The 24,299-nt window shown below is 38.3% G+C and overlaps 3 protein-coding genes across 3 annotated transcripts; 1 reads left to right on the top strand and 2 right to left on the bottom strand.

Moving 5' to 3' along the window:
- The first annotated feature begins 531 nt into the window (after nt 1–531).
- Nucleotides 532–17,292, top strand: LOC106083068 (voltage-dependent anion-selective channel). The gene is made up of 3 exons (XM_013245894.2): nt 532–638; nt 15,727–16,274; nt 16,344–17,292. The coding sequence occupies exons 2-3, from the start codon at nt 15,727–15,729 to the stop codon at nt 16,642–16,644; spliced, it is 849 nt and encodes a 282-aa protein (XP_013101348.1). The 5' UTR covers nt 532–638; the 3' UTR covers nt 16,645–17,292.
- Nucleotides 17,293–18,615: 1,323 nt separating this feature from the next.
- LOC106083067 (aurora kinase B) lies at nt 18,616–19,976 on the bottom strand. Its single transcript, XM_013245893.2, has 3 exons — nt 19,701–19,976; nt 19,144–19,629; nt 18,616–19,080 (listed from the first exon to the last, which is right to left on the bottom strand). The coding sequence occupies exons 1-3, from the start codon at nt 19,832–19,834 to the stop codon at nt 18,726–18,728; spliced, it is 975 nt and encodes a 324-aa protein (XP_013101347.1). The 5' UTR covers nt 19,835–19,976; the 3' UTR covers nt 18,616–18,725.
- A 3,245-nt stretch (nt 19,977–23,221) lies between these two features.
- On the bottom strand, nt 23,222–24,230 carry LOC106083085 (probable elongation factor 1-delta). Its single transcript, XM_013245928.2, has one exon. The coding sequence runs from the start codon at nt 24,113–24,115 to the stop codon at nt 23,321–23,323; it is 795 nt and encodes a 264-aa protein (XP_013101382.1). The 5' UTR covers nt 24,116–24,230; the 3' UTR covers nt 23,222–23,320.
- Between the last annotated feature and the right edge of the window lie 69 nt (nt 24,231–24,299).

Here is a 24,299-nt window from a genome sequence, read left to right as displayed (position 1 = left end):
CACAAACAAACCTCAAACAACAAGACAACATTATTGAAGCAGAGTTGATTCAGCCTATTTCGTTAGCATTTAATTACATTCACAATTATAATTGTGCGAAATTTATCCTGCTGCAGCGACATGTCACTACTTTTTTGCTTATAGAACTCCGTACCACTTTTACGGAATGTGTTCGCATTATCTTCGTCACCATTTTTTATAGTGCATTTTGACAGTAGTTCGTGTGAAAAGTCAAAGTCAGTACTAGGCTTAATGATTAACGCTATTTGAGTTGATTTTGGACATACAAAATGCGTCCAATTTGAATACAAAATCAAGAATCTATGAATTTGACATATTTTGGGCGAAAATGGTAAAACAAGCTGGGTCAAATAATCATACTTAAACATTATTAAAGCAGTCAAAAGATGTTTTAAAGAATGGACAACTTTCATTTAATTGGTTTATTTAATTTTTAATCCACTAAAAATCGTCTTCGACTTTTTGCACAAAAATCGACTTTTTATCGTTTAATCGATTAGTCGATTAATCGATTGGATCCATATCCAACCATCCATCCAAAAATCATTGTTACATTATTTTGTGGTGTTTCGTGGTCGTACGTGTTCCTCGCTAGCAGAACTTATTCTTCTCAAAAAGTAAGTAGTGGAAAAAAAGAAAGTAATAATAATAACAGCAAAAAGTAAATAAATTAATTCAAAGTGACAATTACCAATTCAATAAATTGAAAGCGGAAAAATAAAAACAATTGAAAAATTAAAAAAGTGTTTCATAACCTACAAAAAAAATTTTTTTCAACTCTCACAAAAGAGGAAAATGTGACGACGACGGTGATGTATACGGCATGGTGGTGTATATATATGTGCGCATGTATGCATGTGAGAAGAGGAAAATTGAAAATGAAAAGAAACTGGCTGAGCCACAATGTGTACAATTTTCTTTGGGCCCAAAAGATATGTAGAGCATAGTATGAATGAGATGGGGGGCTAGATGAACTTGAATTGCCAGTGTTATCACAAAGCATACTGATTAAACATAAACCGGTCTATTTGGCTGGTGTCGTCCGAGCTTTATCTTTCAATATATTCACCTACTAATCTTTATCTAATGATTTGTGCCGGAACACAGCTAAACGCATGTTAGCCGGTCAATCACATTGGCGTGTTGCGTCGCAGCAGCAGAAACGCTTAGCTGTGCAGTCGCAGCTTGCAGCAATTCATTGAAAATATACCAATGCTGCTAGTGTGGTGGTGTGCTGCAAATTACGTAACATGTCTTTCCATATTTCATCAGACCCCAAAGAGAATTCTTCTGTTTCTTGCATTGAGTTAGTAATCAATTAATTGTTTTTTTTTTCTTTTGCTTTCTACATACATATAACAAAAACATTTCTCCTTTAAAGTTATTCTATTAATTCTAGAAATGTATTTATAGCTCTCCAATAGTAGGCTGACTGAGATTGTGGTCAGATTTCCATATTTGCATTTTGTGGTAATTTTGTATAAATTGATGACTTTCTATACAAGTGAAAAACTATTTCTTTATAGTTTTTCCTGTTTTTCTTAAAATGCATAACTTTTACAAGTATCCTCAATATAAAACATTTTGAAACTTTTGTATCAGATATTCTCCAAAATCATGTGAACATTATTTGATTTCACACCTTTCGTTCCTTGCTTGCTTTACATTACTCATTTTCGTCTTTTCGTTGCTGCAGCTTATCTCTTGTTCATGCGACTGCGAACGCCGAGTTTAACTTGTTTGCTTTTCTTTTATCATTTTGTTATTTTTTTTTTATCAGTCTCGGAACAATTATTAGTAAATATTAACATATTCTAACTATTATTGCTCGTCAGTCGACACTCAGCTCTGCAGTCTGATAGTCTGTCCATGGATTATGTTTTTGGGTGAGCTAGTGCCCTATAAACGACTTATGATGGAAGATAATGTTGGACAAGCACTCGTAGGTTTTTTTTTTATTATTTTAAACTAGCTGAAGGTTGGTAGATTTTTTTAGCATTTTTTTTTCATGCATACCCACATTCATATGTGTATGAATACCAAACGGAAGAATTATTATGTAAGTCAAGATATCCATGGGTTATATGAGTGGGCGAAATGGAGAAGTGTTTGCCATGTTTTTGGTAAATAAATGATTATATAATTAATAAATTTATGATTGACCAAATATATGAAAATAATTATTATCGAATAAACTAAATTGGAAGTGCGAATATTAGTAAGAACCCTTATCAGTCCGCTTAACTAAAATCTATCCGCATTTATAACCTCTTCACATTTTTAATTATAGGTATTCGAAATAAATTTCAATGGTTATGCATGGTTGATAACACGATAAATTGAAATATTATTAGACATTTAGAACATTTTTTTACATTAAAATTAAAGATATCTCTACATGCGCGTCACCTTCAGCTGACAAAAATTAAATAGAAAAAGAGTGGTATAACGATGTCGGCATTACCGTCCTTATGTGGTTGATGTTGTAGCCACACTTTTGTATGTGGAGGTAGCGATCCTCGTCAAGCTCCATTGGTAAGCAAGCTCATTCCAATCAATAGGACCGATCGCCGCGGGAATGTTATGACCATCGAGTATATTGTCAAGTCCCAATGGTGTTTAATGCAGGCACCTGCCGTGTTAGCTCAATCCTGCAGGGCTCTTAACCCCGGCGTCCACCAACGCCCTCACTCGTAGCCTAGGCTGTGCATGGGTTTCATCTGAACTTCTTATGATAACGACGAACACCACACAGATCAGAGCTAAGCGTTCCAAGCTGTGTGGTACTCGTAGTTATCTCGTGTTGCAAGAAGGTCTGCTCTACTATTTCCTGGTGGATCTGCCGTTCGGTACCCTGTATTCAAAGCATACCTGTGAACAAGGGGTACCTGTCAGCTGAACTTCTCCTAATGAAAATGAACAGCACACAAGTCGGAGCTCAGAGTAACAGCCTGTCTGGTGTCTATAGTAGTGTTTCCATTTTTGGTAGGTTCCTGCCAAAATTGGTAGGATTTTATTTTCTTGTTAGGCTGACCTCAATTTTTTTTTGGTAGATTTTTCCATCATATATATACCAAGTAAGTTACTGAAAAAATCGTCGATGATAACTCAAAATTCGTTTCTTTGTAATCGTTAATATTAAGGGTTTTCTTCCAAATTTCGTAAATTCTTGGTGGAAAATGCTGTTTTTGTGCGTTGAATACCTTCAATCGGAAATCAGGGCTATGTGGCAGCTGCATACATATATGGTCAGATCTAGTCTATATATATTAGATATATCTGCCATATAGACCGATCTCCCGATTAAGGGTCTGAAGCCCATAACAGCTTTTTTTAACCGATTTCGCTGAAATTTGAGACAGTAATTTTAAGCCTCCCGACATCTGACCTAAATATGGATTAAATCGGACTATATTTAAATATAGCTCCCATATAGACCGATCTTCAAATAAAGGGTCTGAAGCCCATAAATACATTTTTTTTAACCGATAGCTGTCGTACAAACCAACTCATAGAAGCTTTATTTATTGCCCGATTTTGTTGAAATTTGAAATACAAAATTCACCAGTAAAATTTTTTATTAGACCACTGTTTATTAGTCCCTGCCGAATTTGGTTGCATAAGCTATCCAATTTTCACCGGATTGTGATGAAAGGGAGTTTACATATATACCCGAGGAGGTGGGAATATAAAGTTCGGCCCGGCGAACTTAATGCCTTTTCACTTGTTAGATCTGCTATAGATTCCACCAATAGTGATTGTTCCACAAACTGATATAGTTTCTATAGATTTTGCATATTGAGTTTTGTTTCTAACTCCAATTTGACCCTTTCAGTTACTCTGACCGAACTTTAAGCATTTTTACTTGAAATTTACGCTTCGCTATAAATATTTATTTGTATATTACATTTAGAAGAAACGTAATTGATTAATTTTTTTTTAATTTATATGATCACCTTTATTCCCGTTTTGTTTTTACCAATTTTTTGTTATTCTACAAAAGCATAGAATAAAATAATTAGTATATACCGCCCAAGCAAATGAACCTTTTTTTGAACTGAAAAAGACCACACAAAACCACTGCCGCCAAAACTATTCTTATGCTGTTTATTCGTCATAAACATTTATTTTGATGGTGTTGCCTGCATGTCCCTATGAACAAAGCAAACGAATTGCCAAAATTTTGCTTTGCTATTATTATTTTAGATTAAAAAACAACGAAAAAAAATAATTGTTTTTTTTATAAGTAAACAAAGACAAGATGTAAATCAACTCTCACTATTATTGACAAATACTTGGTAACATGTGACGTCACAAAGAAAAATCAATACAACCTGCCAGCTTGAACGAACACCAACAACATTTACAAATTTCAACACCTACGTCTCGGAAGTGAATATACATTCTGTGTGGCGACCTGCTGCCGATGGTGATGATGGTGATGGTGTATTCGCTGCCAGCTGTTATCCCCCTCGTAACATGGGGTGAAATTTTGACAAACCCATACCAACCCCTAAAACGTGTGAGCGAGCAAAAAGAAAGGGAATAAAACAAATGCAAAACTGAAAGCGCTTTCATATAAACATTACGAATAAAATTGACTTCTCTTGTGGCCAGTTGTTTAGCTTAAGACCTAGGAAGTGGAAGGCTGTGCTCTTGTGTGGTGCTGTGCATAAAAAATCTTTCTGAAGAAACTTAATTTTTACCAGTTAAAAAAAAGTATGTTTTACACAATTAGTTGTTGTTTTTTCTCAATCAATATTTACCCTTGAAGTTGGAAAATTTTGTGTTGTGACAAGGAATTTGCCTCATCATAAATTTCCAATTACCTTTAGACTCTAGTCAAATTGCTCAGTATTGTTTGGTGATTCAAGACTACGGTTGTGTAATCATATCCATCCGTTTATTGCTTTACTTAACTTTGTGTGTCCATGGCTAATCAGGATATCAGGCCAAACGATAATAAAGGCCAAGCGCCTTTACGTGTTTTAGCTACTTTCTATTTTCAAGCTTCGTGGCTTTTTAACAAAAATGAAAATAAAACGAAAAAGGTGACAAGTTATTTATTGATTTATGAGAATGAAGGGGCTACCAGGCAAGTGTCTGGATGCCCTATAAAAGTACTCTATTGTGGAAAATTTAAAAGTATCTTTCTTTTTTATTAAATGTTTTTTTTTATCACTTTTTTGTTTTTTTGAAGATTACATCATCATCTGCTAAACTATGCATTATTTTTATTTTATACTCTTGACAATTGTCCGACTTTGTCTCACAATTTTCGTTGTATGCAATGAAGGATAGAATTTTATTCTTGTTGCTGTTAAATATTGTCCAACACCCCTCCCTTGTGTTATAATATACTAAGTGTAAATATGCATTAACCTTTAAAATGCTTTTCCTCTGGCATTTTGTTTTGTTTTAGCAAAACAAAAGAACAGAAAACAATGGCATTTTAATTCTTCTTATTAATTTTCTAATTGCATTTATTTTCAACATGGCAAAACAAGTAAAAAGGCATAAGTTCGGCCGGGCTGAGTTTTGGATACCCACCACCTCGGGTGTATATATAAACCCTATTTCGTCACAATCCGGTGAACATTGCCGATAACTTAAGCACCCAAATTCGACACGGACATTGTGTGGTCCAATATATATGCCACTATTCAATTTTGTAGAACAAAATATTGGTCTTTTTGACAGATATATCCAATTATAAACCGATCAGAACCATATTAAGGTCGGATATCGTAAGGCTCAGAAAAACTCACTGTTTCAAATTTCAGCGAAATCGGGTAATAAATAAAGCTTTTATGGGCTTCAATCCCCTTATCGTCAGATCGGGGATCTGTATGGCAGCTATATCTAAATATAGTCCGATCTGAACCACATTAAGTTCCGGTGTCAGGAGGCTAAAAATAACTCACTCTTTCAAATTTTAGCCAAATCAACTAAAAATTAAGCTTTTATGGGCTTCATTCCCCTATCGGCAGATCGGTCTTTATGGCAACTATATCTAAATATAGTTCGATCAGAAACATATTTATGTCGGGTGTCAAGAGGCTAAAAATGTTAAAAATTTTTGCCAAATCGGATAAAAAATAAAGCTTTTATGGGCTTCAGACCCTTTATTGGCAGATCGGTCTATAAGGCAGCTATATCTAAATATAGTCCGATCTGTACCATATTTGGGTCGGATGTTGGGAGACTTAAAACTGCTCACTATTCCAAATTTCAGCGAAATTGGATAAAAAATAAAGCTTTTATTGGCTTCAGACCCCTTATCGGCAGATCGGTCTATAAGGCAGCTGTATCTAAATATAGTCCAATTTGAACCATATTTGGGTGGGATGTTGGGAGATTTAAAACTGCGCACTATTCCAAATTTCCGCGAAATAGGACAATAAATAATGTTTTTATGGCTTTCAGACCCTTTATCGAGAGTTCGTTCTATATGACAGCTATAGCTAATATAGTACGATCCAAACCATATTTAGGTCAGATGTCAGGAGGCTTGAAATAACACCCTGTATGACATTTTAGCCAAATAGGTTAAAAATAAGGCTTTTATGGCCTTCAGACCCTTTATTGGCAGGCTGTCTATATGACAGCTATATCTAAATATAGTCCGATCTGTACCATATTTGGGTCGGATGTTGGGAGGCTTAAAACTTCTCACTATTCCAAATTTCAGCGAAATTGGATTAAAAAAAATAAAGCTTTTATTGGCTTCAGACCCCTTATTAGCAGATCGGTCTATATGGCTGCTATATCTTAATATAGTCGGATCTGAACCATATTTAGGTCGGGTGTCAGGAGGCTAAAAATAACGCACTTTTTCAAATTTTAGCCAAATCGGTTAAAAAATAAATCTTTTATGGCCTTCAGATCCTTTATCGGCAGATCTGTCTATATGACAGCTATATCTAAATATGGTCCGATCTGTACCATATTTGGGTCGGATGTTGGGAGGCTTAAAACTGCGCACTATACCAAATTTCAGCGAAATTGTATAGTGCGCATTGTATTGTTGTGTATATGGCAGCTATATATAAATATAAGCCGATCTAATCCATATATAGGTCAGATGTTGGGAGGCTTCAAAAAACCCACTGTTGCAAATTTCAGCAAAATCAGATAAAAAAATAAAGTTTTTATGGTCTTCAGACCCTTTATCGGGAGATCGGTCTATGTGGTAGCTATATCTTAATATAGTCCAATCTTAACCATATTTGGGTCAGTTGTCGGGAAGCCTTAAACTACTCACTTTTTCCAAATTTCAGCAAAATCGGATGAAAAATAAAGTTTTTATGGCCATCAGAAAATCAGTCTATATAGCAGCTATATCCAAATATGGTCCGATTTGACCCGTTCAAGAACTTAACCAGCGTGCATCAAAAATACGTATCTGTGCCAAATTTCAGCTCAATATCTCAATTTTTGAAGGCTCTAGAGTGATTACAACAGACGGGCGGACAGACACACGGACATCGTTAAATCGTCTTAGAATTTTACGACGATCCGAAATATATATACTTTGTAGAGTCGGAAATTGATATTTCGATGTGTTGCAAACGAAATGACTTAATGAATATACCCCCTATTCTACGGTGGTGGGTATAAAAAGAAGAAATTAAAATCAATCCTAAAAAAAGTAGCAAAAAAGAACAATCAATATCACAGTTCATAGTTTTATGTAGTCACGCCATAGTTTTTATATTTTGACTTCAAAGTACTGGGAATGTAGTGCTATTGGAGTTAAAGTGTTTACACACCTACACCACAATTACAGTAAAGAAATTTGTTTTTTTTTTGTACATGATGCAATATGCAAAAATAGAATCAGAAAAAATATTTTTTTTGAGGTAACCACATATTTCTGTGGGTATGCCTATGGCAACATTCAAGAAGGGCACGGGGTGGCATATGTTCATTAGATGGGGCTGTGAAAGTTATTATGTGGTCCAATCTAATATTAAGGATGTCTGCCGCTTGCTGTTATTAGCTAGAGCAGAAGCCTCATTCTTTATTATAAGGCTCTTCGCAGACATCTGACTAGTTCAACCATGGGAATTTCCATTTCCAGTTTCTAGTATCACAGTGGACTAAAATATCAGACCGCAGACTTTCACTGAAACCTAAACTTTCCAATAACAAAATTGTTGTTTTGTATATAATCCAGGATGCACTAACAAGGTGAAGTCATGCGAACAGTTGAGTACAATTTTTACGCTGTTCACCATAGGATGGGGTATACTAATTTCGTCATTCTGTTTGTAACTAATCGAAACATTCGTCTGAGATCCCATAAAGTATATATATTCTTGATCGTCATGACATTTTATGTCGATCTAGCCATGTCCGTCCATCAATCCCATGGCAGCCGGTTGTACGTACCGGATTGACCGGATGAAGTCCTTCATCGGCAAGGGCTGCCGCCTCAGTGTACAACACACTGATACAACAACAACAAAATGCCCGTCCGTCCGTCTGTCTTCGAAAGCACGTTACCATTCGAAGGAGTAAAGCTAGCACAAATAATTTAATTAGTGTAGGTCGGTTGGGATTGTAAATGGGCCAAATCGGTCCACGTTTTGATATAGCTGCCATATAAACCGATATTGGGGTCTTCTTCGTGAGCCTCTAGAGGGTGCAATTCTCGTCCGATTTGACTGAAATTTTGCACGTAGTATTTAAGTGTCACTTCCAACAACTGTGTTAAGTATGATTCATCGGAATCGGTTCACAATCTGGTATTGCTGTCGATCTGGGGTCTTGACTTCTTGAGCTTCTAGAGGGCGCAATTCTTATCCGATTTGACTGAAATCTGCACGACATATTTCGCTATGACTTCCAACAACTGCGCTAAGTATGGTTCAAATCCGTCCATAACCTGATATAGCTGCCATATAAACCGATTTGGAATCTCGATTCCTTGAGCCACTTTCCACCACAGCAATTCTTATCCGATTTGGCTGAAAATGTGCATGGCGTGTTTTGTCATGATTTCAAACAACTGTGCTAAATATTTTTCAAATTAGTATATAACCTGATATAGCTGCCATATAAACCGATCTGGGATCTTGACTTCTTGAGCCTCTAGAGGTCGTAATTATTAACCGATATGTCTGAAATTTTGTACGACCATCAACATACGTGTTTATTATGGTCTGAATCTGTCTATAGCCTGATACAGCTTCCATTTTACTTGTTGAGCCCCCAATGGGCACAATTCTTAATCGAATTGGCTGAAATTTTACATTCCATGGTTGAATCGATTTCGCGAACTTCGTCAGCGTCATTCAGATGGTAATAACAATTCGTTGTATTTCCAAGCAAAATTTTTGGCATAACGTCCTTATAAATGTAAGATTCAGCTTAACAGTGTTATGTTTATGGAACCTGAGTTTTGGCACAAATGTATTTTATATCCTTCAAGCGTAAAGGACTATATTTTCATTGTCCCAGTAAAGACCGGACTCTAAATTTGAAATCTTCAGCTCCTAAGGGCTTATTAATGTCCGATTTTGCTGTAGTTTTGAAAAATTTGTTATAATTCACTCACCCCAATCCATATTTTGATATAGCACCATATAGATGGATCTCCAGATTAAACATCTTAAGCCCATAACATGCGAATATGGTCCATATGGATCCAGCTTTAGTTGTAGGCCCCGTACTAATGTACCCACAATTTTTGGTTATTTTTGCTCTGAAACTCACATTTTAGTTTCAGTTTTTCTAAAATTTGGTTAGCGACATATTCTTGGCATAGGGAGGATGGTAAGGAAAGAGTGGCAGTCCTTTAAAGACTGAGAAAGTCCATTGTGATACCACAGTAGCGACAGACCAGGGTTTCTGGCGGGCTATCGGGACGCCCTCTCGACATGGTTGAAGTATATTCCAATCCATGAACGAATCCAATAATCATTATCTATCACAAATAAAGATTTTTGCACCGAATTTGGCAAAGTCTAGATGGAATTTAGAAAAGGTCCTACTCCGATTTGGTGAAGACGGTATGTTTTCTCATGTTTTATTTGCACCTGTTTAAGATCTTTTTCAACAGAATCTCTTTCGATTTACTACACTACCTGCTAACCTCTGAGCTAAGGTGACCTCCAAGCAGGTATGATTATTGCAAAAAATCTATTTAAAATTGACTGGAATTGAAATGTTTACCTAAAAAGTAGGAACATTTTATTTAGCTGGAAGTGGCGACAAGCAATAGAGGAACATTATAAAACAGGCGAAAACTTTAACCACAAATCACAGAACTTGAATCACGTGCTGCAATAATTTGCTTCCATACAATTCTACGTCATTTTTATGGCATTTTACATAACACAGCAAAGATTATTTATAAACACATATCTGTCATACGATGTCAGCAGCTATTGCGTGCGTGTAATTTTCTTGGCAACAACTTCTAACTGGCCAAGTAATTGGAAATGACTCGCTAATGTTGGTAACAGTCTTGATTCAAACAGAATACCAACTAACATTTAGTCTAGTTTCATGCATTGCTTATAGAAATTTAGGTGCCTCTTTAAGTAAACAACTGTTTCTACCTCTTCCTATCTCATATGCTTTCTTGTACACTGCAATGGCCGGCCAGAATTTGATTTTGTCTATGGTAGGTGTGTGCGGCTATTCAAATCAAAACAAATTAGCCAGCTAGCTATATATACACATACATATATATGTATACTATGTGTTTTATTTTTAAAACAGAATATTTGGCCATCTCACATTTACTGCGACCGTTCAATGACCTGTTGTGTTAGTACGTCATCAATGTCTACATTCCTTCTTATGTTTAAAAAAAAAGTCCCATATGCGTTTTGATGTAATTGGGAGAAGTTTTTACCTTTATATGAATTGTCTGAGTAAGGTAATAGTGTAGCCATTACTCCTCAAACGTTGGTACTGAACTAAATTTCCCATGAACATTCCATTAAGGAAAAGGGAATACATCTCTCACATCAATGAGTGTTGTTCCTTTAAGTTTTCCGGCCGTGTTCACAAAACTTAATGAAGCCTTAAAGTAGGCTATGTTTGACAGTTCTATAAAGTAAACATGTCAAATAAACCTATTTCTAATCTACATTAACAGCCCAATTCTGAAATCTCCCTGGGAACAAATTTCTCCCTCGAATAAAATCCTCCTATTCTGATTGAATGGGGAGAGAAAAAATATGGGAGCGGGAATTTCGAATTTTCGAAAACAGCTGTTTTGCTTCAGCTGTTTTATTTTGGCAAAACATTTGATTGTTATTTTTTGGAAAAAAGAAGATAAAATGAAAAATAAGCAAAAATACGTTATAACGGTTGCTAAAAAGTTTAGTGTTGCTTTCGTAATGTTTATTTTAATTTTTGTATTTTAATAATGCGCAATTATGGCCTACAGCTTGTCACCATATTTCTGTGTTGCGATAACAACTTTCCATTTTCATCCAAACAATCGTTGGCTAAATTAGATGCTTCCAGAGTGATCTGGTGAACAGATAAATAGATTAATTGTACCGTGTTGTCCCTGGCTGCATGCGGGTCAAACATCCTGCATGTTGGTGTTTAGCCTTGCCAAAAGGAGTTAAGGAAGCTTAATCGTAATATAGAAATTTGCTTCTCCTTTGTCGTTATAAATGCTGTGAGCCGCTTTAACTAAAGTTCTACTTTTATGGAGCTAGAACTTGAAGATCTATGATAGCTGCTGGTCATAATGCTGCCGAAAAGCGACTTATTGATTTATTCCTACTCCTGTGGAATAAATGCTGCCAAATGTGGCGCCAAGTATCTTTGAATAATTGCCCACGAACATTCCATTAAGGAACAAGCAAAAGACTTCTTGCACATCATGGAGTGCCGTCCGATTCTACTTTAAGCTCAACGATAAGGGACCTCCTTTTAGTATCCAACTCGGAACCAAGTGCAAATAAAATTGAAAAACTTCCATGGTGGGTAAATGACATATTTAAACCGGGAGAAGCTAACAAAATTTGTACTGATTTTGATGAAAAAGTGAAAATTAATGTCCATACATTTTAAATTGTGCGTTAGTAATAAGAAGTGGTACCATTTTTTTTATAAAAACAATAAAATTTATAATTTTTTTATCCTAACTCCCTTTCATTTGTTTGGGGGATTTTTTCCCAAGTTTTTTCGCCTCATTCTCCTTTTTATAACGATTCAGAATAGCTGCTTTTTTCCCTGGGGTAAATTTCCCTTTTTCGAAGTATGTTTAGAATAAGGAAAAGGGATTAGGGGAAAAAATCCCAGTAAATTGTTATTCAGAATAGAGGAAAAGGCAGTAGGAAAACATCTCCCAGGGAATTGTTATTCAGAATAGGGCTGTAAGTTTTGTGAATACCAGTGCTAAACCCCGTTTACATTGTTCTTTAAATCCGCATTTAATGGCTCGATCATTTGTTTTTATACCATCCACCATAGATTGGGGTATACTAATTTCGTCATTCTGTTTGTAACTCCTCGAAATATTAGTCCAAGACCCCTTAAAGTATATGTATTCTTGAACGTCATGACATTTTTTTAGTCGATCTAGCCGTGTCTGTCTGTCGAAAGCACTCTAACTTTCGAAGGACTAAAGCTAGCCGCTTGAAATTTTGCACAAATACTTCTCATTAGTATAGGTCGGTTGGGACTGTAAATGGGCTATATCGGTCCATGTTTTGATATAGCTGCCATATAAACCGATCTTGGATCCTGACTTTTTGAGCTACTAGGAAGCACAATTCTTACCCGATTTGTCTGAAATTTAGCATGAGGTGTTTAAATATCACTTCCAGTAACTGTATTGAGTTTGATTGAAATCGATCCATAACCTGACATAGCTGTCATAAAAACCTATCTGGGGTCTTGACTTCTTGAGCGTCTAGAGGGCTCAATTCCTATCCGATTTGGCTGAACTTTTGTACGACGTATTAAGTTGTGACGTCCAACAACTGTGCTAAGTATGGTTTAAATCGATTCATAACCTGATATAGCTGCCATATAAACCGATCTTGAATCTTGACTTCTTAAGCCACTAGAGGGCGCAATTCTATTTCGATTTGGGTGAAATTTCGCATGACTTGTTTTGTTATGACTTCTAACAACTGTGCCAAAAATGGTTCAAATTAGTCTATAACCTGATTTAGCTGCCATATATACCGATCTGGGATCTTGACTTCTTAAACCTCCAGAGGGCGTATTTATTATCTTATTAGGCTGAAATTTTGTACAACGGCCTCTCCCATAAACATATACGTGTCAAATATGGTCCGAGTCGGTCTATAGCCTGATACAGCTCCCATATAAACCGATCTCCCTATTTTGCTTCTTGAGCCCCTAAGGGACGCAATTCTTATTCGTATTGTCTGAAATTTTACACAATGACTTCTACTATGGTCTACAATATCCATACACTTATGGTTGGAATCGGACCATACCTTGATATAGCTCCAATATTATAGCAATTCTTTTCTTTTATCCTTTGTTTGCCTTAATAGAGATATCGGGAAAAGAAATCGACAAGTACGATCTATGGTGGAGGGTATATACGATTCGCCCCGGCCGAACTTGGCAAGCTTTTGCTTGTTCCTTTATAAAATCAGCTGACGAGAGCCTTAAATCCGTTGAAAACGCCATTAATTATTTTAAGGCGCCAATAACACGTCTTGTCATATCGAGCATCATAGGCACTCAGTATTTATGCAAGAGCCGCCACTCGACCTCTCACTGAGACTCCGCTCGATACTGCTGTTTGTTGTTGTTGTTCTAGCAGTTTGTTGTGTTCTATTTTTCGTCTGCTTGATTCTGATGAGTGTCAAGACCCAGGAACTCTGCGACTAAGATGGGGTGCGTCCACAGGGATAGGTCTGAGCCTAGTGGGTCTGGCTGGGCAGTTAAACAGGTGACGTGTCTCGTGCGTGTCTGGTTACAAACGGGACATACATCTTGCACGTCGGCATCAATCTTTGCTCCGTAGGAGTTTAGGCGGCTGCATCTGCCGGAACGTAATTGAGCAAGAACTACTCTGGTTTGTCGGGGGAGGTCAATTTCTTCAGATGAAATGGCAGGCGGTCGTTCCCCCAGGACTACATTCACCCGGTAGCCATTTACCGCATCTGCTACCGTGTCTGCATAAATGTTGTCTAGACCTGCTTGATATGCTTGATCTAGAGATTCTCTCTTGTAGCACTGAACCTCAAGCTCTAGATCATGCAAGATGATGATTTGGATGGTGTCTGCGATAACAGTCCAAAAGGTATTGCTTAGACAGCATGTAGTTATGTCTTCGCACTGGTAAGATCTTAGTCTCCTGATGGAGGTGGTCCACATGAGAAATGAGGAGACAGCCTGTCGCAGTTTGGAGGGTGGCATTCTGACAGATGTGATTATTATTCCACTTCGTGTCACAAAACTGACGAGACCACACTGGCACTGCATAACTTACCACAGACCGGTCAATTGCTTTGTACATAGTCAACAAGGTCCCCAAGTGCTGCCAGCAAGTGACTTGAGGACCTTGTTTTTACTTTTGACTTTATGGCAAATCGCTTTGTCATGTGGGGAGAATGTGTAAGAGCTGTCAAATGTGACGCCAAGTATTTTGGGACACTTGATGGTCGGAATCTTTCTCCATCGACCATAACAGTCAACTCAGTATTCACCTCACGCTTATTTGTAGTGAACAATGTGGCTGAAGATTTGGTGGCAAATATCTTCAGCTTTCTTGCACCGAAATTTGAGGCAAGTTCATTGAGGTAGACGTTCAGCCTATCGCTGATGTCAACAATGGGTGGGGGGCCTGATGCCATGATCGTACAATCGTCGGCATATGATACCATCTCCATGCCGTCTGGAGGGTGTGGAATGGTGGATAGGTAGAGGTTAAACAGTGCCGGAGACATCACTCCACCTTGGGGAACTCTCCCGATTTCACTCTACGTGCTTCGACTTCTTATCCCTAAATGCCACAAATGACTGGCAACCACACAGCGTTTCAAGTCTGGCTGGAGAGACGTGTTGGCGATGTTCTAAAATAGTCTGGCATGGCTGATCGTGTCGAATGCCTTCGATAGGTCCAGTGCCAGGAGGACCGTCCTATCATATAGTCTGGGCTGATTGAAGCCACGCAAATGTGTGAGGTGATGGCATGCAAAGCAGTTGTTGTGCTATGCAGTCTTCGAAATTCATGTTGATGCTCGGCGAATGGAAATTCTCCTACGAGGTTCAGGTGGAGTAATGCCTCAAGTGTCTGATTGTCCACCACTAAATTTGCAGCTACTTCGTAAGGAACATTCCGCAACCTGTCGACCGATAGCTCGCAGCTAAGCTTCTCGTGATAACAATGAACACCACACAAAGTTCCAGCCTGTGTGGTGCCCATAGTTATCCCGTGCCGGGGCTTTGTACGAAATTTAAACAACGAAGTGGAACGGTATCCAAACTTTGCATTGATACATTTTGGAAGTCGGCCTTTATGAACCTGTCCTTATGTGCATCCCCTGAATGTGCAAAGGGCAACACTCACCAAGTAGTGTACTCCGTGCGTGCCAATTTGTAGCTCTGCAAGCCTACGCGCACATGATCGCGTATAGAAACTCAACGCCTACCCTTACCGTTACCATACCGTCGTTTATATTAAAAACAAACCTTGTGGTAAACACTTTTTATCCTACTCTGTTTTTCTTTTTTTTTTTGCAGATGGCTCCTCCATCATTCTCCGATTTGGGTAAACAAGCTCGTGACATCTTCGGAAAAGGCTATCATTTTGGCTTGTGGAAGTTGGACTGCAAAACTAAGACTCCATCTGGCATTGAATTCAGCACAGCTGGTCACTCCAACCAAGAATCTGGCAAAGTTTTCGGTTCTTTGGAAACCAAGTACAAAGTTAACGACTACGGTTTGACTTTAACCGAAAAATGGAACACAGACAACACCCTCTTCACTGAAGTTGCTGTGCAAGACAAATTGCTCGAGGGTTTGAAATTGGCCTTCGAAGGTACCTTTGCCCCACAATCCGGCAACAAGACTGGCAAATTCAAGGTTGCCTATGGCCATGAGAATGTTAAAATCGATTCCGATGTTAATGTTGATTTGAATGGTCCCTTGGTCAATGCCTCAGCCGTTTTGGGCTATGAGGGTTGGTTGGCCGGTTACCAGACTGCTTTCGATACCCAACATGCCAAGTTGACAGCCAACAACTTCGCTTTGGGTTACACCACAAAAGACTTTGTCTTGCATACAGCTGTGTAAGTTGTACAGTTGAAAAGTTGAAACATGTACCGTTATTCATTTCTCTGTGCCTTCTTTATCTCTAGCAATGATGGCCAAGAATTCAGCGGCTCCATCTTCCAAAAGTGCTCCGACAAATTGGACGTTGGTGTACAATTGTCCTGGACTTCTGGCAGCAACAACACCAAATTTGGCTTGGGCGGCAAATTCCAATTGGACAAGGATGCTGCTTTGCGCGCTAAGGTCAACAATGCCTGCCAAGTTGGTTTGGGCTACCAACAAAAATTGCGCGATGGCATCACACTCACCCTTTCCACTATGATCGATGGCAAGAACTTCAATGCTGGCGGTCACAAGATCGGTGTAGCTTTGGAATTGGAAGCCTAAACCAATTGTCTGCTACATCATTTTAAATTTACTAACACTACCAAATAATTGTAACAACTGCAGCCGTTCACAAACAACTCTTACAGCAACAACAACAACAACAAATTAAGTGTGTAAAAAAAAAATATCAACCACAATGCGACAACAACATCATCTCAGCAGAACAAGAGCAACAAATTACACTTATAAATAATAATAATAATAATAATAAAATATGTATTATGTTATTAAGACAACAGAGATCGTAAAATTATTTAAACGATTATAAAACAAAAAAAGTATCAGTTCATTTTTTGAGAATTTCAAATGAAAACAAAAATAAAGGGTGAAAACCATTGTTAGCCATTTGGTTTGAGCCAGTTAAAAACCAACAAAAGAACATTACAAACAAAGCAATCTTTAGTTTCTAACAAGTATTTCCTTTAAACATTAGAACGCCCATGCCTTCCAGTGTTTTGTTTCTCTCTCACTCCCACTCTCTCTCTCTCTCTCTCTCTCTAACTGCCCTTGTCATAAAATCCGGAAATTTAAGATTTTTATGTTTATTTACTTTTAAAGAAATTAAACATGTGTTAAGGCCAGTAATTCAGACGAGCAAATATAAAGAGAATATGTTTCAGAGCATGGTCTTTGTGCATTTAAAATTTATTTGTGAATTTGTTTTTCTTCCTCCTCATAAACGGATGATGCTTGCTACTGTTGTCTTTGTTGTACTAATGGTATTGTCGTTCACTTTTCGGATGTTTTGTGTCACTAAAGGAAGTCATATTGTATCGCTTGGTAATTCAGCTTATAGTGGCAGTCTGCAATCTTTGTCTCTATGTTTTTAAAAGCCTGACTAAATAAGGTTTCCTTTGGGAAAACTTTAATCCAGCCTGCCTAAAGAAGCGTCACTACGGAAAAACTTTAATTCTACCTGGTTGAATAAGGTTTCTTTTGGGAAAAGTTCCTTTTCAGACTGGCTGAATATGGTTTACTACGATTAACTTTAATTCTGCCTGACTGAATAAGGTTTCCTGTGGGAAAACTCCAATTCTGCCTAAGATTTATTTTTAGTTTTTAGAAGATTAGTGAAGTTGAAAACAGAACACACTCGAATAACAAATTGTTTTTAATGAAAAAGTGAAACCCAGAACTCTCCCGATTGTCAACCATTTCTGGAAGTACCCCTATCAACCGGACGTGGCAGTCACAGTTATATAGTTTAGATGCATCTTTTACGGAGCTACCGATTCAGGATTTGTTCTGAACCTAATTGAGGCCACCGTAGGGCAAGGATTACCACGTCCATCTAAGACACCTGGGTTTGAATCCTGTCGAGAAGTTCAGAAAACATTTTCAGCGGTGGTTATCCCCTCATAATGCTGGCAACACTTGTGAGATACTATGCCATGTTAAAAATTCCCTCCAAAGAGGTGTCGCACTGCGGCACGCCGTTCGGACTCAGCTATAAAAGGGAGCACCCTTATCATTTTGCTTAAACGTGAAACGTTCCTTAATGGAATGTTGGAATGGGAAATTTTGCATTTTTAATTATTTTAATATTCCTAAAATTTCAAATACGGCGAGAACATAGATAGCATTTTCTAACCAACACTCCTCCTAATGCTGGCGACATTTGGTACTATGCCATGTAAAAACTTCCCTCCAAAGAGGTGTGGCACTACAACACGCCATTCGGACTCGGCTATAAAAAAGGAGCACCCTTATCACGTGAATAGGAGAACACACATTGATATGTGAGAAGATTGTGCCCGCGTTCCCTAATGTAATTTTGGAATAGGCAAATTTATATTTTTAATTATTTTATAATTCCTTAAATTTCAAATTCGATCAAAAATTGGTTGCTATTTATGACTTTGCGAAAAAGGGGATACATTTTAAAATTGGGAGATAATAAAGTTTAATAATTTGCAATACGGGGCTCTGGCTGAAACAATACATTAAAATGAATAAGACGAATGAAAAATATTCCATAATGCCATAAAATAAAATTATTTAATTTAATGTTACAGGCTTATTCACATTACAATAAAACAAGAAAATAGAAGATGTAAAAACGCATTTAAAACGATTGACAATTATGCCTCCAGTCTATCCATGTCGGCCAACTGCTTATTGCGCTTTTCCATATTCTTCTTAACCCATGGATGTTGCATGACGTCTACTAAAGTGATTCGAGAACTACCAGTTTTTCTCAACAAATTTGCTATAACATCTTTGGCGCCTGATGACAAATATGATGGGTAGTGAACTGCCAAACGTCGAATTTTATCATAAGTCATGTCGGTATCGTTTGACTCGAATGGTGGGCCACCAGTCAAGAACTCGTAGCATAAAATCCCCAAGCACCACTGATCAACCGAATCATCATAAGTACGGCCATCGACCATTTCAGGAGGTAAATAATCTAAAGTTCCACAAAGTGTCTTGCGTCTAAAGAGTAAAAAAGTATTAGAATAATTACGCATAGCATTAAAAATAACAAAAAAACATTACTTATTTGAAATGGTGTGAGCCGACCATCCAAAGTCAGCCAATTTCACATCGTCCGCAGCGGTTAACAAAATATTTTCTGGCTTCAAGTCCCGATGTATGACATTATTCAAGTGGCAGTAGTGTAGAGCATCTGCCACTTGGTATGTGTATTTAGCTGCTCGTGGTTCATCAAATCTACAATTCGGTGAGCGTCGCAATATCTTAAACAGTTCTCCCTGTGATGCCAACTCTAAAGCAAGATAAATACGAGTTTCATCATGAAACCATGTAAGTAGGCGCAAGATATGTGGATGTTTTAGACGCGATTGAATTTCAATTTCTCTCAAGACTTGCCGCTGCACATTGCCCTTTTGCAGCTCTGCTTTAAACAAAACCTTCATTGCCACCATATAATGGCTGGTTCGTTCACGGGCCAAATATACACGGCCGAATTTACCACGACCCAAGGGAGCACCCATTTCGAAATCACGCGTTGACCATTCATAGCTAAAAATCCAAAACAAAAGAAATGTTCTGCTTACTCTCGGGTTCAAGCAAACAAAGTCAACAATACTTACGGTTGTCCATATGCAGGATGTTGCAACATTTTGAGGCACAAATCTTTCACATAATCCTTATGTTCTGCGGGAACATGTTCTATTAAATTTGGCAAATCATGTCGATTTGGAGGCTTTTTCTTCGATTTATCCATTTGTGCAAATAATAAACAGAAAATCTATAAAAGAAATATCGCTCCACACAAAACACAACCACGACAAACAACAACAAAAATAAGCTTGTGAATGATGAGGTTAGCCGCGCAAAGCCGTTGCGTCCTTTGAAAAATATTATGAGCGATGCCATACTTATTTATGATAAAGTAATCTGGCATTACTGAAATGCCTGATCATGGTTGAATTAAAAAGGTAAAGTCCAGGGTTCACTAAAGAGGTTAGGTCACATGCCCAGCTGATGGAATTTTCCAATTCCAGAGTTGTATCCAAATCCGAATAGAACGACAAATAGTTTGTTTGGATTTAAAATTTTTTCACATTTTGTTCCTTTTTTACGTTATAAATTTTTTTTAAACATATATCTTTTTTTTCTTTTATCCTGTGGCTGCTTTACATGATAATGTAAATAAAAACTAGAATGTCAATAAGGATGTGTAAAGAAATTTGTCAGTCTAGTGGGAATTTGCGCCACCATCACCACAGGATTGTATTGTTGATTTCTTTGTTGTTGGGCAAGTGTCCCAACCTTCTTATGACCCTTTTAGACGGCTCATCATCATCGTACTCATTGTGTGTACGTGTTGATTACAGCTTTTGCCAAAAACGGTACATCGATTTTTTTCCTTTTCTTTGATTTTATTTAATATTTTATATTTTACTTCTCATTTTATAACTTTATTTGGCACTGAACGTGTTTTTCAATATCTGTCAATTATTGATTAGACATTTCTTTGTAAATGGTAATCGATAGACGCTATTCATCGAATAAATCAAATGATTTTGATTTTTCAGCCATGACTGATGGTTACGCATACATCTTTGTTTTCACCAATACTATTACAATGATCATGCATCAGATGTGCCATATAAACTCCGCATTAATTCCATCATGGCCTAGTGGGAATTTGTGCCACCATCCCCACAGGGATGTATCGTTGTTGTTGGGCAAGTGACTTAAATGAATAGAATCACACGGATAGTACAAACCTTGTGTGGGTTCGTTGCTTGCCATTATTTCAATTAGTTAATGTTTGATGGTACTCACACATACACAGTTTGGTGTTAGTGTGCCCATCACTGTTTTAAATAAAGAAAAGCACAGTGCGGTGTGAGACAGTAAAGTTAAAAAATTAAAGAAATCTGAGTGATTACTGGGGCTGCAGAGAGCCCAGACACGTAAGTTCACCCCTAATCTTCGCATTTTAAAAAAAAAGTGGTACAAAATCTAAAGAAGCAACCGCGGTTGTCAGCATCTTTTTTGGAGATCTGAAACCCCGTTTATACTGCTCTTTAATTCCGGATTTAATGGCTCGATCATCTGTTTTCCCTTTATAAAATCAGCTGACGAGACTTAAATCCGAATTAATGAGTAATGTAAACGGGGTTTTAAGGTCATTATGTGGCTGAACTGTATTTTATGGCGTAGTTCGCAAAAAATCTAATTTTTTGCATGCCCCACTAAAATGACCCCAGGAATATGAAGTCTGTGAATACTCCATACGAATTAGCTGCAACTGCAGTCACGGACAATCAGCGGTATTGAGTGGAGAGTCTCTGTAAGAGGTCGGGTGGCGTCGGCTCTTTTCACAAATACTGTGAGCCTATGATGCTCGATATGGCAAAGCGAGTTATTGGCGCCTTTAAATAAACAATGGCCAACCTGTTCCCGCGGCGATCGGTCTGTTGGACCGGACCGAAGGAGCCTGGCCTCCCACTGAGAATCTCCACACGATACCGCTGATTGTCCGCGACTGCCGTTACAGCTGCTGCGCATGGAGCATTATACTATCCGTAACCTGTGGACGCTGCCGGTAGATTGCATCTAAGCTTCTCGTGACAGCGATAAACACCACACAGATCAAACATCAAAGTTCCAGCCTGTTATCCCGTGTCGGGATGTGTCGCAAGTATTTCGGCCTTCGACAAACACATTCAACACCACACAGGCTGGAGCTTTGAGGTCCGATCTGTGTGGTGTTGGTCGTCAGCCCGAGAAGCACAGCTGAAAGCTTCAGGTTGCGGATAGTGGGTATGCTCCGTATTTATTGTTGTTGTAGACACATTTGCTACAACAACAATCTCTTATAGGCGAACAAGCCAGTTCTAGGTCTATAGAACCGATCGCCTCGGGAACATGATGGCCATTGGTTATTTAAAGGCGCCAAAATCTCACCTTGTCGTATCGAGCATCATAAGCACTCAGTATTTAAGCAAGAGCCGGTGCCAACCTGCCTCTCACAAAGACTCTCCACTCGATACCGATGATTATCCGTAAATGCGGTTGCATCTACTCCGTACAGAGCATTCCACTATCAGCAACCAGCGTACGCGTCCGGTCACAGCTAAGCTTCTCGTGATAACGAAGGAAACCATACACATTGGAGCTCAAATTTCCAGCTTGTGTGATGCCCAAAATTATCCCGTGCCGGGTCTCTTTATTTATACGGAGTAACTTCAACTGACAAGGCTTGTTATTGGCGCCATTAAATAACCAATGGCCATAGCGTTCCATAGGCGATCCATAGGTCTTATGGACCAGAACGAACTTGCTCACCTATAGGAGCTTGACAAGGGCCGTTACCTCCAATGCAAATATGTGGTTACAACTAAAACAAAATGGAATAAGCAGTGTAGGTAAAGATTTAGAGACGGATATCATCAAATTTCTAGCAGCAATATAAACGGCAAAGTAGAAGTTCAATCTTACTCAGATGTCATCGACGAGGGGCCCTAAGTCATGACCGCACAAACGTCCGCATATTATACGATCTCAATGCCGTCTGAAGGATGTGAAATAGAGGAGAGGTAAAGGTTTATTAATGCCGGTGGCATAACTGAACGTGTATACGGTTTTCGAGTGGTCCAGAGGCACGAGTAGGATAATAATGCGGACCGTGAAATGCTACATCAGTGAGAGGCATGATGGCACCGGCTTTGTTTAAATACTCGTTGTGACAAGGCGAGTTATTGACATCGAAAATGACCAATGGCATAATGGACAAGCGGCAATCGGTCTTATGGATCGGTAATAGACTTGCTAACCTACAGGAACTTGAAAAGGATTGTTACCTAAAGATGCAAATATTTAAAAATTTGGTTACCATTACAACAACAATATGTAATACGATACAATTTCACTTCAATAAGCAGCTCCGTAAAAACAGCCTCATTTGCTGTTGATTTTATTAAAATTTAAGAGTCGGCAGTTTTCAAGTATTAAACCCTTAAAGACTGCAATTTTAGGATTTCTCGGGTTCTATGTTGGACTACTCGTAGACGAAGACACAAATCTTGGCGCCATCCCCTTCCAATCTAGATTCCCATGTATGTTGGTCCAATAGAGTTGTCAATACTAACAAAACGCATTTGTAAGTGGTAAAAAATTCGAACATTCGCATTTTTTTTATTGAAGTTTTAATTTCACATTCACGCTTAATATGTATCCAAAGAGTTAAGAAATGGCTTTAAATTTTATTGAAAGCGGCAATGTCAACACTCTGGACAAAGTCCTCGTGTTTCTCAATTTCTTCGGTCAGCCAATCGATTGAAACCTTGTCATCTTCGACGACGCAACTAATGCTCAACTTTTTAATGCCAAAGGCAACTGGAACTAATTTGGATGCGCCCCACAAAAGGCCATCTGTAGTAATCTTTCTTATTTCGGCTTCCATTTCACCTAAATCAGTCTCATCGTCCCAGGGCTTAATATCCAACACTAAACTGGATTTGGCAATAAGTGCGGGTTTCTTTTCCTTCTTTTTGGCATATGCTGCTAGGCGTTCTTCCCTAATGCGTGCAGCTTCTTCGGATTCTTCCTCGCTGTCGGAGGCAAACAAATCGACGCCATCGTCATCGTCTGACTTTTTGGACTCCTTTGCAGCTGGAGCTGGTTTGCTTGTGGCAGCGCCCGCCGACTTGTTGCATAATGTAGCTTCCAAAGCTTTGATTCTCTTTTGTGAATCCAAGCAAAGACCGTTCAAACTGGCCACCAAACTCTTTAATTTGGAGTTCTCGTCTTCAAGTTGGGCCAAACGGCTCAAAATTTCCGACTGTATTTGGCACGATCCAGCATCGGAGATACCGCCCATCTTTTCCAAAGAGATCTTGATTTGTTCCCTGGCCTTTGCAATTTCCGATACCAATATGTTTGTGGGGTTAGCAGACGATGAACCCTTGCTCATTAACTCATAGTATTGACGTTCGGCGTTGGCATACCGGGATTTGTCCCAGACTTTTTCTTGACTTAAACAGGCTGCCATTATTTGCAAATTTCCGGGTATATCGCGTATATCTCTTTGTTCCAATCAACACGCAAGCAAATTTCGCTATCCGTGCAACGTGCTACTTTCAATGATGCTAACTCGAGAAATTAATGCAATTGCTACCAAATATGGCCCATAGGTCGCGTCTGTGAAAACCCCTATGTCAAGAAAAAAATGTATT

This window comes from Stomoxys calcitrans, chromosome 3, assembly GCF_963082655.1.
Source record: "Stomoxys calcitrans chromosome 3, idStoCalc2.1, whole genome shotgun sequence".
Lineage (NCBI taxonomy): Eukaryota > Metazoa > Arthropoda > Insecta > Diptera > Muscidae > Stomoxys > Stomoxys calcitrans.
This window is presented reverse-complemented; position numbering and strand designations above follow the sequence as displayed.

Excerpts from the sequence above, each read along its gene's own strand:
- LOC106083068 (XM_013245894.2), top strand. The coding sequence starts at position 15,727 with ATGGCTCCTCCATCATTCTCCGATTTGGGTAAACAAGCTCGTGACATC. Across the intron at positions 16,275-16,343 it reads TTTGTCTTGCATACAGCTGT|CAATGATGGCCAAGAATTCA; the intron begins GTAAGTTGTACA and ends CTTTATCTCTAG.
- LOC106083067 (XM_013245893.2), bottom strand. The coding sequence starts at position 19,834 with ATGGATAAATCGAAGAAAAAGCCTCCAAATCGACATGATTTGCCAAAT. Across the intron at positions 19,630-19,700 it reads CATCCTGCATATGGACAACC|CTATGAATGGTCAACGCGTG; the intron begins GTAAGTATTGTT and ends TTGGATTTTTAG. Across the intron at positions 19,081-19,143 it reads GCTCACACCATTTCAAATAA|ACGCAAGACACTTTGTGGAA; the intron begins GTAATGTTTTTT and ends TTTACTCTTTAG.
- LOC106083085 (XM_013245928.2), bottom strand. The coding sequence starts at position 24,115 with ATGGCAGCCTGTTTAAGTCAAGAAAAAGTCTGGGACAAATCCCGGTAT.